Source organism: Haemorhous mexicanus, chromosome 15 (assembly GCF_027477595.1).
Source record: "Haemorhous mexicanus isolate bHaeMex1 chromosome 15, bHaeMex1.pri, whole genome shotgun sequence".
In the NCBI taxonomy this organism is placed as follows: Eukaryota; Metazoa; Chordata; class Aves; order Passeriformes; family Fringillidae; genus Haemorhous; species Haemorhous mexicanus.
In genome coordinates, this window is record NC_082355.1 from 6649666 (window position 1) to 6664489 (window position 14824).

General features: G+C 54.3%; 2 protein-coding genes across 5 annotated transcripts; both read left to right on the forward strand.

The window, feature by feature from the left end:
* The first annotated feature begins 3617 nt into the window (after nt 1–3617).
* RPS14 (ribosomal protein S14) lies at nt 3618–6551 on the forward strand. The gene is made up of 5 exons (XM_059859840.1): nt 3618–3775; nt 4938–5088; nt 5373–5534; nt 5734–5810; nt 6443–6551. The coding sequence occupies exons 2-5, from the start codon at nt 4940–4942 to the stop codon at nt 6508–6510; spliced, it is 456 nt and encodes a 151-aa protein (XP_059715823.1). The 5' UTR covers nt 3618–3775; nt 4938–4939; the 3' UTR covers nt 6511–6551.
* A 4150-nt stretch (nt 6552–10701) lies between these two features.
* Nucleotides 10702–14812, forward strand: CD74 (CD74 molecule). 4 transcript variants are annotated; one of them, XM_059859838.1, is made up of 9 exons: nt 10702–10860; nt 12057–12232; nt 12362–12453; nt 12539–12592; nt 12775–12870; nt 13104–13194; nt 13538–13726; nt 14035–14127; nt 14229–14812. In XM_059859838.1, the coding sequence occupies exons 1-9, from the start codon at nt 10790–10792 to the stop codon at nt 14234–14236; spliced, it is 870 nt and encodes a 289-aa protein (XP_059715821.1). In that variant the 5' UTR covers nt 10702–10789; the 3' UTR covers nt 14237–14812. The 4 variants fall into 4 exon arrangements, with proteins under 4 accessions (XP_059715821.1, XP_059715822.1, XP_059715820.1 ...); XM_059859837.1 differs by having other exon boundaries at nt 10745–10881; nt 12545–12592; XM_059859836.1 differs by having other exon boundaries at nt 10749–10881.
* Nucleotides 14813–14824: the final 12 nt, after the last annotated feature.

Consider the following 14824-nt stretch of genomic DNA (forward strand, 5'->3'; position numbering starts at 1 on the left):
TAAAGGGTCTTAAAGGGATTTTTTTTTTTTTCAGCCTTAAATGATTTGCAAACTCAGCCTGAAAAAAGTATCTCCCCCCGGGAACAGAATTCTGAGGCCATACTAACTTCCACCAGAGGAGATTCATGCACAAATCATTGAGCAAAAAGCCAGCAATGAGTAATCAAAGGCACGCACCAAACTCCAAGAACAATCTGCAGAATCCACAATCTCAAGAAGTAAAGTTTTCCACTGAATAATTTCTTCTGAGAAAAAGGAATTTGTTGAATTCTAGTGAATTCTAGGTCTGGCATTTGTGAATACTTTTTTTTTTTTTTTTTTAAAGAAAGAACGACTCACTGGAAACAGAAAGCTGCTCAGAAAGGCACTGGGATTTATTAATACCAGCTTTGCCATTTTACATGAGTATCAGGTAGCTTTTTTTCTTGCCTGTCTTCTGTTTGCAAACACAAAGGAAACCAATTCCTTTCCTGCGTGCTTTAAGCTACAGACTCTTCTTCAGCACATCTGTCAGAAAACAGTTCAGCGGCTTTCCTCTGCATTGTTTCCAATTTATTAATCAACACTTCCAGCTCCCTACTGAGTTACAGCCACATTATGGTCCCCTTGAAGTCCATGGCAGCACTTCCACCAACTTCATTAGGACCAGAAACTCGCTCTTGAAGTCTCTGCCAATTCCTTAAGTGCTTTAACTTCAGCGTTGGAGATTTCTGTTTTAATCTTCCTACGCCTGTTTCTGACACATCATTTTACATGTGTGCTTGCACCAACTGCCCTTTTTGAAACTAAAAATGGCCTTAAAAGCAAATGGAAAAGTTTGGGGTTTTTTTCACCTGTGAATGATGCGACTGGCACCCTGAATGTCTCTTTGCCATGGCTATTAGAGGAGAGATGCCATCTTGAGGGGTCTGTTAGAGAGCCCCAACTGCAGACTCTGCTCCGTATCAGGCAGACAGCTGGGGATCAGCCTGCTGCAGGGGGAATTTTGGCCTCTTCCAGTCCAGTCTCTGTTTCAAGGCCACCAGTAAGGCCACAGGTCCACGGCTCGTGGGAACAAGTCCCAGCCATGGAAACAGTGATATCTGAGCAGCAAAAATTCCTTCTTGTGGGAAGCCTGGAGCTGGGGCCTTCGCAGGTCAGGCCAGTCACTTCCCACTGACCCCACTCAGCCTGAACCAGTTTACTCCAAGGCCAAAGCCCGGCAGGAGAAGATGTTAGGAGCAGCATTCCCGTTTGCCTGCCCTTTTTGTTTAGTCACCAGCTGAGTTATGAAATCCGCCTGCAGCGTCACCGTGTCTGTGGGTTTCCCATGGGCTGGAGAGGCTATTACCAAGGAGCAGCTGGAATGTTAATTACCCATTAAGGAACTAAATCTGGGGGATTTCTCAAAGCAAATACACATAATTTCTGGCACTAACCCCACAGTGGCCTGAGCATCCTTCCCAGCCAGGCGGGAGGATGCAATCCTTGCAGCCCCTGCTGGAAGCCCCTCCCTTCTCATCCCAGCCAGGGAACGCTCTCAGCGCTGTTCTCAGCTGTAGGACAGCCTGACTGGAGCTGGCATTCGAGCCCCAGGAACATTTTGCAGGGCAGGCAGCTCCCTTGCAGACACACCAGAACCAGTGCAAGGCAAAGTGAAAGGGAAGAATGTGTCCCAGGGAGTGGAGAAAGCTCCATCCTGTCCAGAGCCTGGAGGGACTGGGAGCAGTCTGTCTCTCAGCAACTTTGGGGCTGAGGGTAGCACAGGATTTTCAACCAGTGGGTTAATTATTTTAGCAACTCATATGGTTATTTCAACCTGTTGCCCATAAGTGGAGGGTTGTATCTTTGCCTCTGGCTTGCATCTGTTCCAGGGTAATATCCATAAGCTCATCCTCCTGGAGGATTGTTGCAGGCAATTGCACACGTGGCTCCCTAGGGACAAACCCAGCCTGCCTGGCTGCCTGCGCACCCTTCACCATCCCCAGGCTCCTCCTCAGACAGGGCACCCACAGCATACATGCCCTGACACAGGCTGACCTCTGTTGCTGACTCTTTCCTTCCCCTTTCCTCCAAATCAGGCCACAGCCGCTGTCACTGGAGCTGCCGGCTGGAATTACAGCAGCTCTGCCAGTGTGTATTTTAAAAGCCTCTCCTTCGATATTCAAACAGGAAGATCCCTGATGCAGTGGCAAAAGTGTATCGAGCACAGGAGCAAGTGAAGGTGTTCCAGGGGGTCAAGATTGGGGTTGCAGTGGCATCGCTGAGCACAGAGAGCTTTCCCTGGGAAAAATCCCAGCATGGGTGGGCGCGGTGCAGGGGGAGAGGGAACCTTAAGGACTAAAACTCTTTTCCCTGGTGGCAGCCCAGAGGTTTGCATCCTGGAATGCTTGGCCAGAGAAAGGAAAAGGTGTGGGAAATCTGGTTGAGCAATATGGGCAAGTGGATGCTACCCTAAAACCATGTAGCACCCTTCAGCTGCAGAGGATATGGACATGAGAAGGGAGGCAGAGGATTCTGACGGGTCAGCACCAAATACTCTCAGTGATGCAGAGGAGCTGGACCCTCCCTGCAGATGTTTCCAGGCCTTTGGACTGTGCAGCCTCACTAGCAGTGCTGTTACAAGGAGCCTCCCTTGTCTAACTGCTTCTCCTCCATCAGCCCAGCTCTGAGCACAGTTCTGGGTGCAGATCTGAAGCTCTGTCAGGCGTTCCCATGTAGGGACCACAGGTGCTCCTGCTCTATCACTCACGCCCCAGCCCATGTGGCTCAGAGCTCTGTTTCCCAGAGGCAGCCCAGCACCAGTTGAAGCAGCTGGAAGCAGGGCAGGATCATGCCCAGGAGGCATCTCATCAGCACTATAAATTCAATTTCATTGTGCCTCTGTTCCAAAGGTTTTTGGTGTTCCCCATCCTTACTCTCCTGAGCACTTTTTAAATCACTTGGAAACAGAAAATATTGCCTTGTTGGACCACCTTTATGTAAAATTTTACAAACTGACATTCTTTTTGTCGAGGTTGAACAAACCTCTCCATGTCACAGCTCAGGGAGGTGTTCCTGCACCATCACAGCTGCAGTCTCTGCTTCTCCTATCTGCTGCCAGAGCTCCTGAGAGAATCACTGTGACTGAAACCTCTCCCATCAGCTCCTTGACGAAAATACGCCACTCACACATATTAAACCACCACACACCCTCTCGTGGGTGAATTCCCCAACACCCTCTCGCAGTCAGGGCTCCGGCCTGAGCTCGGGGCAGGGACAAGCAGCTGCCTGGAGACCCCCAGGAGCCCTCGCCATGCTTAGCCCTGACAGCTGAGCGAGGAGGAAAGGCCTGCGCCCCAGCCCGGCTCTAGCTGAGCCGGGGCACAGCCGGCTGCAGCAGCGTAGCCGGGGGAAAGCAGGATGCTTGCTGGAATTACACCCATTTCCCTTCAGTTGTTTTGTAAACCGTTTCGTTTCCAAAGCTCTCCCGGGCCGGCTCCGTCCCGACCCTCGCCGCCATCTTGGGGAGGGAGACGGGGGGGAGGCCGCCACCATCTTGGGGAGGTCGGGCCGGCGGGAGAATTGTGGGGGGGGGAACGGCGGCCGCGCCATCCCGCGGAGATCGGCCTGGCCTCGGGAGAGACGGTCACGGTTTGGCCCGGCCCGGAAGGATCGGGACTGGGATGGGGACACAGCCCTGCGCCCGCGGCAGCGGACACGCCGCCTCCCGCCATCCCTTCCGGGTGAGGCGGTGACCCACGCCCCCTGACGCCGCCGCTTCCTTTCCGCGGCAGCCGCCGGAGGAGACGGGCAGGTGAGTCCGGGCCGCGCCGCATCCGCCGCCATCCGCCCGCCCGCGCCTCGCCGCGGCCTCCGCGCCCGCCGCCCGCCTTCGCGGGACCGGGGCTGCGCGGGGCTGCGCGCTCGGCGCGGGGGAGGCGCACCCGGCGGAGCGGGGCCATGGGCCGCGGGAGAGCCGCGAGCTGGAGTAGCGGAGCGCCCGCTGGGGCTTTTGGGCCCCGGGCCGGCCCTCTCCTGGAACCTGAGCGGTCGGGGCCGCGGCGAAACGCGACGCGTTCGTCGCTCGGCGTTCGATGCCGGCGGTACAGCGTGTGCTACGTGCTCCGTGTCGGCCTCGGTGGGCTGGGGAGAGCGCTGTCCGTGGACCCCGTGCGCCATACATGTGTCGAGGAGGGGATGTGGTGCTATTGAAGTGGCCGCGCAGACACTGCTGTAAATTGATGTTATAGTGCTCAGGGCAGTTGGTGGAGAGGGCACGGCCGAGGGTGATCGTGGGTTGTGTTTGGGTTGTGTACCTTGGTGCACCGGCCGGACATCTCCCTTGTGCAGGGCGCCGGCTGTAGCAGGAGTTTGGCAGGAGAGGGCAATATGGAACCGTTTTTCTGTGCTTGGGAACGGATGCTCAGGATCCTCGGTCATCAAACCGAGCACAGCCGAGTGCTGCCCCTGGTGTTTCCACTCGCTGGGGGTGGACTTCGGGGGCAGGACACTTGGCTGAGCTAGTCCCAAGGATGTGGTTGGGAGACCAATAATATGGGAAAACCCAGGCTGGTACTTAAATGTTTACAGACTCAGGGCTTACTGGGAGTACTGGGTCTCTGTAATTGTTTGGTTTGGTGTTTTCTTTCCATAAACCCACATAAACAAGGGGAAATGCTCGGCGTTTATCAAGAAAATGAGCTCCCTCATGCACTGCTGTGGTGGGACTCAGGGACATCAGCTGCCATGAAGTGCAGCCGGAGAGACTCCACTAAACAGCTGTAGGTGATGACCTGTGTGTCAGGATACAGCAAAGCTGGAAATTATGGGGTTTATAAGAAATGTACCTGTGTTTTGCCAGTGGTAATTCATTTTTTCTTGCTTGGTAAAAGGTTGAAATAGCAGAAATTTCATAAAATCATTTAACAATGCTGAGAAACTACCAACATTCATACATCTCTTTTGTTGTTGTCCAGAAATGGCACCTCGTAAGGGCAAGGAGAAGAAGGAAGAGCAGGTCATCAGCCTGGGACCCCAGGTTGCTGAAGGAGAGAATGTGTTTGGCGTCTGCCACATCTTTGCCTCCTTTAATGACACTTTTGTCCATGTGACTGATCTGTCTGGCAAGTGAGTATGGGACAGGCATCACCTCACTGCAGTACCCAGCTCCTTCAGGTGTGGAAGCAGAAACTGGGTTTGGCAAGAGGTTCCACCAAAATTCTTGAGTTTCTGCTGAACTTTATGCATGGTGCATATGCATGAACTGGGTGGCTTGGTGAGCTCTTCTGATAAAGATGGTGTTCAGGGTACTGTGTGGCTTATTGATCTGGTGATGTTGGAAATAATAGGTTCTGGTTTGGGGGAAGAACAAGGCATGGCTTTCTTTTGAACATCACCTTTTCCTTCTGTAGGGAAACCATCTGCCGTGTGACTGGTGGGATGAAGGTGAAGGCAGACAGAGATGAGTCCTCTCCCTACGCAGCCATGCTGGCAGCCCAGGATGTTGCTCAGAGGTGCAAGGAGCTGGGCATCACTGCCCTGCACATCAAGCTGCGGGCAACTGGGGGCAACAGGTACAGCAGGAGGGCTGGGACACTGGTGGGGACATGGCTGTGGGGACTGATGGTGAATGTGTATGGAACACCAGGAGAGTGGTTTGGCATGGGGAAAGTGTGGCTTTCATATTCCTGGCTGTTTTAAACTGTGTTCAGCTTCTGGATCATTAAACTGTGTTCAGCCTCTGGGTCATTGTTGGTTCTGACTCTCCTCCAGGACCAAGACTCCTGGACCCGGTGCTCAGTCAGCCCTGAGAGCTCTGGCCCGCTCTGGAATGAAGATTGGCCGCATTGGTGAGTTTGGAAAAAAGGGATTATTTAGTGAAGTGATTGCTCTGCTTGATCTTAACTTAGGGACTTTCTTCATGGCTACTTAGATGGCACCATTGAAAGGATTTAATGTAAACAGATCCTTAAATTGACGAATTGACCAGTAGGTGGTGAGAGCAGCACTCAGAACCCAGGTTTCTGTGCCCAGGGCAAACCCCAGCTCGGATCAGGATGCTGCTGCTTCTCTGATGTCACATTGCTGTTCTGTCACCTAAAAATACCTTGTTGGTCTTGATAACTCAGTAATAATGGAGTTCTCCAGCTGTTGTAGGGAGAGTCCTCAACTTTGTGGGGAAGTCACAAGATGCAGTGGTGGTGGTTGTTCTGAAAATTCTTCAAGCATCCTGTGTTTCTTTTGAACTGCTTTAGCTGCTTGGTTTGACTGGGATAGAAGATGGGAATTTTTGCTTGCAAAGTGTTAAAGCCTTGGGTACCCAGCCTGTGGCAAGTTGCCAAATACCTACACAGAGAGTTCCTTCTGCACATGTGCAGCTCCTGTGGTGTCCAGGTGCTGAGATGTTGGGTGATGGCTGTGCCCAGGTGGTTTCTGGGGGTGCCTCTGGGAGGTAACTGTGTTCTGGATTTTCTCCCTGCAGAGGATGTCACCCCCATCCCCTCCGACAGCACTCGCAGGAAGGGTGGTCGCCGTGGACGTCGTCTGTAACCAGTGCAGCACCTTCTGTTATTAAAGCTCTCTTAAACCTCTGTCTAGCTCTGTGTTTTCTTACTGGGGTGTGCTCAGAAGCCAAGGGGCTTCCGTTAATTCCATCCACAGATGGCTTGTGCTATGGAGCGAGGCCTCTTGCTTGGAGGGGAACCAGGCTGCTTGATACAAAGCCACAGGGGTCTTGGGCTTCATATAGTAAAAGCTGCTTTTAAAATAAATCATGACCTCTTGCATCTCCTGGAAAAGAAAGCTGGGCTGGGAACGAGCAGCTGCTGCTGGATTTTCTGCAAAATGTTACTTAATGCATCACTTCCCTTTTCTGTGGAAAAAGTCCTCTCTCTGCCTGGATATCTGTTCCTAAGCTAGCGTTTCCCTTGGCACAGCCATAGTGTTTTATTATTTTATACGTGGCCATGGAAAATGTTAGAATAAACTTCCTTTACTGTCTTTAACGTGCTCCATTTGCCGTTCACATCACTGTTTTCCTGTCCTTAAAGTGGTGGTTGAACTCTTTGTGGAGAAGGTATCAAAAACATGAAACCAGCAGCAGCTTAGCCAACATGGAGCTGAAGGAGGAGGGGGCAGGAGAGAGGAGAGAACAGGTAATGGGGCACTGTTACAAACAGCTCCACTCTGTTTTTTGATAGGCTTTGGATGCAGTGAAAGCTGCTGCTGTTCTTGTTCGCCAGGCAGGCTCAGGGCAGGGTTTTCTTCCACATGGCACATCTGAGGGCATGCTATGGTAGATCACACAGGCAGGGCAAGCAGGCAGGGTTGCAGGTTTCCTCCTGCTAGTGGAGTTTTTAGTTTATTGTTTGTTGCAATTTTGTTGGTTGCTTTTGGAGTTTTTTGTTAGTAATGGTTTTTACACAATGAAGAGCCACAGTTAGGACACGATTGGATGTAGCACTTGGGGCCATGGTTTAGTTGAGGTGTTAGGGCTGGGTTGAACTTGATGATCTTAAAAGTCTCTTCCAGCCTAGTGACTTGTGTGTTCCATGTGAGTTACTCTGTCCCAGGGGATGTCACTATGGCTGTTTCATGGGGCACATTTGGAGAGAGCTCTGCAGCAAAAATCCAACCCAGGACCTTTGCTGCAGCAAAAACTCAGCAGGCTCTGCTTGTCTCGGTGCAGGGGGAGGTGTTTCCACTGACTCCCTCTGCTGCCCACCCTTGTCCAGGCTGGTTCAGCCCTGCTGGTTTATACACCACATGTAGAAAGGGGAAGGTGTCTGCTCCACGGGAAGGTGGATTTGCTCTATTAACTCTTAATCCTTGGAAGCTGGAGCCGTGCAGGTGCACACAGGGCTGGCTGAGCTGAGTTGCTGTACACCCAGCCTGTGCCATGTGCTGCTCTGGCTGTGCTGTGCCATGGGCAAGCTGGTGCCTGGGCTCACTGCACAATTAAAGGCAGAAATTGCTTTGATTTCTGAGCTGACCTGACGTCTTTGAAGCAGCTTCCTGTGTTGATGCATAACCCCAAAAAGGAAATGAATGAGGAAGAGAAACCTAAGCCCCAGCAAAGGGCAGCTTCCTGGCCCGTGTCCTGGGACTTTTTGGAGGGAAAGGCCCTCCTGTCAGAGTGGCACAGATGGGTCTCCTGGCTCTTGACACTCCCTGGCCTGACCCAACTGGCTTGTCTTGAGTGATTCAGTGAGAAACTGAATCACCTGCATCCCCTGTAGCTGGGTGATGGCTTCTGGCTGTGTGAGTGGGGGACGCTCTGCCTGCCCACCCTTGCCTGCCCACCCTGTGTCACCCCAGCAGGGATGTTCATCCTGTGAAGGGCATGGGCCTGTTGAGGGGCTGTGCTCAATCCCTAGACACAGTCAGTGCTTACAGGTGAGCCCTGTGGCTCAGCCTTTCCCCTCAAGTTTGCCCGGGGCTGATCCTGTGCTGTTGAGGGTGTCACCTCAGGCTCGGTGGGAAATGTGGGTGTGTTCCCCAAACCTTTGCGCAGGGTCTGGGGGCTGAGAGCTGTGAGACAAGGCCCAGCTGGTGATGAATGGCTTCCTGTGAATGCGCACTGGGTTATTCCACCTCACTGCCTGAAATAATTGCTCTACTGGCCTGGTCCTCATCAGAGTCCTGAAATCACTCCTTGCTCCAGATGGCTTTTTTTGTCCTCAAAAAAGACTTGTGAAGTTTTTGATGGGCAGCACCAAATACAAAGCCTTGGGGTAAAAGGGTGGTGACAATTCATTGCCAGCCTCAGGCAATGGGAGAGTGAGGAGGGTCAGACAGGATGGAAGCTGCTCTCTCAAAGTGTCTTTGTCTTCCCTGGAAAATCAATTCACAGATTGAGAAGCCACCGGGTGTCACAGCCCTGGGCAGAAAGCTGTGTGTGAAGCACTGAAGAGCTGACTGGAAATGCCTGTGTGTGGAGCAGGGGCAGATTTGGGGCTGACATTCCTCCTCCAGGCTGGGGCTCGAGGGGCTCAGCCTGCCTGGGAAGGGGGATGTTCCCACCCCCAGATTATCACCCATGTTTGTGATTTGCACAGCTAGCCCAGCTCCATGGAATCGCTGGGGTTTTGTTTGTGAAGTTCCTGTTCCGACTTTCTCTGGTTCCCCTTATGGCTGAGGCTGGTCATGGAATGCACCAGGAGCGTGGCCTCGAGGCAGGGGTTGTGGCCAAAATGAGGAACTGACCAGGAGCTGGAGCTGTGAGGAAAACCTGTGTGTTCCCCAAAAGTCCCAGTGCCCATGAGGGGAGAGACAAAAAATGTATGGAAGGCTTTGTGTTCTTGCCTTCCCCCCCCATTTTTTCTTCCTTTTTTTTTTTTTAAACTTCTCTTTCTTCCCTTTTCTCTCAATCTCCTCTCCCTTTTTATTTTCTTTTCAAGCCCCTCTGATGGTTTCTAAAGACAGCTTTATTACAGGCCTGGGATGAGGCTGATGGACACCCTGGGGCAGTGCTGTGTGAATCCTTGGGCACCCAGGCCTTTCTCAGCTGGGTTGCAGGGTCAGGACCAGACTCCAGGCACCAAAACCCTTCCCCTGTGTGGGGCTGCAATTTCCCATCTGGAAAGCAGGAGCATCATCCCACCACATTTCCTCCAGGAACAGTACCTGCCAGGAGACCCCACCCTACCCCTGCAAGTGCTTTGAAATGATCCCTTTGTTTGCTGTCCCAGGGCTGTCCTGCCAGCTGAGAGGCTCAGGACTGAATCAGGAAAAGAAATGGAGTCGCTGAAATGTGTCCCTGCTTGCCCCAGGGGGTTTGCCAGGTAACCCGTTGTGCCTGCTTAGGTAGGGTTAGGTAGGACTTTCAACTCCTCATTTGCAGTTTCACTTTTGGCTGAGCTCTGGCCATCGTTGTGCTGAGTCCTGACGCTGGAGCCAACTTGGTGCTGCACTCGGTGTGACCCTCGGCCCAGTGTGGGCATGGGGGTCTGTTACGCCTGGGCTGCTCTGGGACATTGTGTAACACCACCAAAAACCAGCACTATGGGGTGGATGGCTGCTCCTGCCCATGTAGCCCTTGTGGGGCTGTGGGGGGCTGGAGACCCTCATTGCCCCACTCCCACTGGTGCTTTGGGATCACTCACATCGAGGGGCTGTTCCTCCTCTCTTGGCTTTGGGTGCTCAGTCCCTGGAAGCTGCTGCAGGCAAAGCAAAGAGGGTCGAGCTAGAAGGAAGGAGAGCTTGAAAGCCCGTGATCCTTTAGTCACCATCCCCTCAGCCTGAGAAGTGCTGGCCAAGAACCCCCCACAGGGAGGGTCCAGAGTGACCCTCAAGGAGGGGCTTGAGCCCAAGTGCAGCTTTTCTCCAGCAGCAGGGGAGCAGGCCAGGGAGGAGGGATGTACCCTGGCACTGTGCCCCCACAGAAGGTCCTGCTCAGCTTTTGGTGTGGGGGGTCCTCTCCATGGTGTCCCATTCCCCTGTCCCAGCTCTGCATCCCACTTCCTTCCTCACACCTTTCCTCTCACCCTCCCCACTGCCACCCCCCTTTTCTCATCTCCTGCCCCCCGGGGATACCAGAGCCTCTGGGCCCATGGCAGTGGTGTCACCAGCTGGGCACGGTAACCTGCTGGTGGCGTGGGGTGGCCCCACAGAGCGGCCGTGGAGCTCAGGACTGTGTCCAGCATCATTTCTGAACTGGAGACCTCTGGAGCAGAGCTCTGCCTGACAACGAGTGATGCAAGTGCCAGCAGCCAATAGGACTTTTTTTTTTTGCTTCCCACCCGGGGTGTCAGGGCGGGGTGGGGACCCGAGGGTATTTCCAGAAACCTCCCTCGGGGTGCTCATTGTGTTCGGGGAGCCCAGCAGAGCCATGGCTGAGGAGCAGAGGGACCTCATCTCTGACCGCGCCAGCAGTGTGCTCAGCGTTGGGGACACCCAGAGGTGCCATTGCTGGGGACACGGGTATAGGGCACATGGGGAGGGTGAAGTGGGCATAGTGGGGACGTGGAGCAGGGGGGTATTGCGTGGCTGTGATATGGAAGGGGATACAGTCGGGTCAAGGGGGCACAGAGTGACTATGGGGCAGGGGATGGGGCGCCGGCTGTGGGAATGAGGCACTGTGGTGCTAAGAGGACCGTGGAAGGGTCTGTGAGGCAAGGCAGGGGCACAGGCTGCTGTGGGATGGGGGGAATTGGGTGGTTGTGGGATGGGAGGCATGGGGCAGCAGTGGGAGGGGAACATGGGGCGGCTGTGGGATGGGAGAATTGGGTGGTTGTGGGATTGGGAGGGCACGGAGTGGCTGCGGGATGAAAGGGGTCACTGCACCGCTGGGCCAAGGGGACAAGGCATGGCGGTGGGGTGGCCAGGGCACAGGGTGGGGCATGGAGCCATGGCGTGAAGCTTTGGGGGAAGCAGCTTTGTGGGAAAGAGATTGTGGGAGAGGCAGGATGATGACGTGGCCACGGGGCAGGAGCGACCCTGGACCCAAATGGCTTTATGCGGCTGCCCCGTCATGTCCCAACTCTTCCCTATGTCCCAACCCCCGCAGGGGGGGGGACACCCCGCCCAAAACTTGCAGCCAATCAGAAGCCCTGGGTCTTTGACGTCACCAGTCACCAGGCAGACGCCCGCGCAGCGCGTCCCGTTCGGGACTTGTACCTGGGCCGGGCAGAGTCCGCTCCTCCCCGGGCCGCGGAGGCAGGGGCTGACCTCCGGGGCACTGCTGCACCTCGACAGTGCCGCATTCAGCCAGCGGGGCAGGATCTGGCACAACGTTTTAAACAACGTCCCATGAGTCATGTCCTCTGCTCCATGGACCAGCCAGATTCCAAGTGGCTTCATCATCCCGCAAAAGGCGATGCCCAGAGTGATGCTGTTCCCCAAAATCCCCTGGCAGCGCCCTGTCACGTGCCCTTCGGTCCCCCTCCCGTGTCCCCCCTTCCCCCGCCCCCACAGTGGGTTTCGCTTCCCGGTGTGGGGGGTTGCTGAGGTTTCACTTCTGCTCTCTGCAATTGGGGAATTTGCATTTGTCTGGCTGCAAACCCCCGGAACAGGAGTGTCGGGTCGGGAGGGGGTGACAGCAAGATGTCACCTCCTGCTGCCGCTGGGCGGCTGAGCTTCCTGTGCGTGTCCCGCAGGTCTGCGCTGGGGCGCAAAGCCGCCTTCTCCACGCTCTCCATCCTGGTGGCGCTGCTCATCGCCGGCCAGGCTGTCACCGTCTACTACGTGTACCAGCAGAGCGGGCAGATCAGCAAGCTGACCAAGACCTCCCAAAACCTGCAGCTGGAGGCTCTGCAGAGGAAGCTGCCTGCCAGTCAGTAGCCCCATGGGCACCAGAGTGCTGGGAGGTGGAGGGGGAGAAGGGATGAATCCCTCCGGGACCCTCCTGGACCACCCAATCCACTCACAGTTGGGTCCACTCACAGTTCTCCTTCCTCGGCAGATGCCAAGCCAGTGAATAAGATGAAGATGGCCAAGGCAAACACACCTCTGGTCATGAGTGTCATGCATCCTGCATCCTTTGAAGACCTTTCGGTAAGAGAAGTCCACCACTGCTTGACACTCCTGCTCTCAGGCCTTGCTGCTGTGTTCACACTGCCCCTTTGCCTTTTCTCTTGAGTTCAAGGCCCCTGCTAGCAACAAAACCGAGGACATCGTGAAGCACCTGCTGCTGGTAAGGTCTCCTGCTCCCCCCTACCCCACAGCTGCCTCCTGCACTTGTCTGGGGTCTCTCAGGGTGCTCAGAGCTGGTGGGAGCTCTGACCTCCTGCAGCATCTGGCTGATACCAGCAGAACTCCAACCCCCACCCTCCCACCTCATTTTTCTTTGCCCTCACTGTGGTGGTTGCTCTACAGCAAGCAGATCCCAGCAGGAAGTTCCCGGAGCTGAAGGACAACCTGATGGACAACTTGAAGCACCTGAGAAGTACCATGAATCATATGGACTGGAAGGTCAGTGCTTGTCACTGTCATCCTGTCCCACCTGCCTTCTGTCCAGGAGTGCTTTGGGACAGGACATTTATTAGGATAAACAAAGTCTGACTTTTAGCCAGGCTTGGGCTGCTCCCACCCAAAGGAAGGGGATGGTGTTCACCACCTTCCCTGTCCAAACCAGAGCCTTGACACGGCTCCCCTGGGGTGAACTCCTCCCATGCCCATTAATGTTCTGGACCCTCTGATTGCAGTCCTTCGAGTCCTGGATGCACAAGTGGCTGCTGTTTGGGATGGCCAACAACCCCATGTCTGAGGACCACAAGACAATCCCAGCAGAGAAAGGTATTGGGCATGGAACTACTGAGCTGGGGACAGGCAGGGAGGTGTTGGCATGGGGGCATCTCACAAGGATCCAAGCCCTCCCTCCTGTCATGGACCTATCTGTTCTGTGGGGAGCCCCTGTTTCGTGGCTGTTAGGACATCACAGAAGATCTCTGCCTGTAGGGCATTTGGGGTGAACAAAAGGCTGGAGCCCCACCCCAAATGATCCCTGGTCAGACCAAGAGCCTCAGAAAGGTCCCTGAGCAGGGGCTTGTTCACCTTTCACTGTTTCTGGATAGAATCTCCTGCTGAGGAGAAGGGCCTGGGGGCTGATGGCATGTCCCCTCTGTTTCTATTGCCCTAGTGCAAACTAAGTGCCAAGCAGAGGCCACTTTTGGGGATGATCAGCTGGGCCGCTTCCGCCCCCAGTGCGATGAGAACGGCGACTACCTGCCCAAGCAGTGCCATTTCTCCACCGGCTTCTGCTGGTGCTGCTACAAAAATGGCACCAAGATTGAGGGCACTGACACTCGGGGAAAGCTGGACTGCCCTGGTAGGTTGCCAGGGAGGGGATGGAGAGGAAGGAGTAGTGTCCATGGACTGCTTGGGAGTAGGGAGGAGAGCTAGGAGAGGTGGGCATCCAGGCTTCAGGGAGCACCCATCCAGTGCCAGTATGTCAAGGCTTTAAGGGATCCCAAAACCCACAGCCCCCTGCAGGTATGCAGTGTGCAGTTTTCCATGAGCTCCCTTTGCCCCCCACTCAGCAGTGGGTGCAGGCTCTCCCCTGCTGCCCTCAGAGGGATGGGGTGGGTGATGGGGCATCCCCAGGGTCGAGCACCCACATCCTGCCCTCCTTTGCAGGCACTGCTGCTCCCAGTGCTACTGCTGGCACTGCAGACCCAGAGGAGATGATCTTCTCTGGGGTTGACATGCTTAAGCTGAACCCAAGCAAAGGTGAGTGTCCCAGTGCCCCCAGAGTTCTGGGGACTGCTGGAGAGGGGTTTTGGGAAGTCCTTGAGCTGTTTTACTGACTACCTCCTCTTGTTCCCCCATAGAAGTGTAGAAGAGGATGCCAGCAGTTGCCTTCAGCATCCCTGCTCCTTCAGCTCCTGATTAATTTTTTCTTTTTCTGCTCTTACATTGCTTTTTCAAGGCAGTTAACATTGGGCATCCCTGGGCACCCTTCCCCTGCTGCAGAGCATCAGCCAGGGCAGAGCTGCCACCACCATCAGACAGAGTCCCCTCAGAGGGTAGGTAGAGCAGGCTGGAAAATTTTTTCAACCACCTCAGATCCATAAATCCTGTTCTCTTTGACTCGACCTCCAACAACACCCAGGCAGAAGTGCAGCTCACCCCTGCTGAAGAACTTAAGCTTCCTTAGAGTGAACAAACATTAAAAACGGCAAAATAACCCCCACCAGCTTCTTAACTGATCGCTGTAGGCTGGAGCCCTGTTGGATTACTGGAATAATGGGCTTTTATTGTGGAGTGCTCAGATTTGTACATAGAGACTCGCCTACAGCCTCAGCAGTGGGTAGCCATAGGCAGAGGGGCTTCTAATTTTTCTGAATATATCTGATTGTTCCTTTACAAATGATCTCACAAGCTAATAATCTCAAATAAACTTTTGAATAACAAAGTCTTGTAAGCA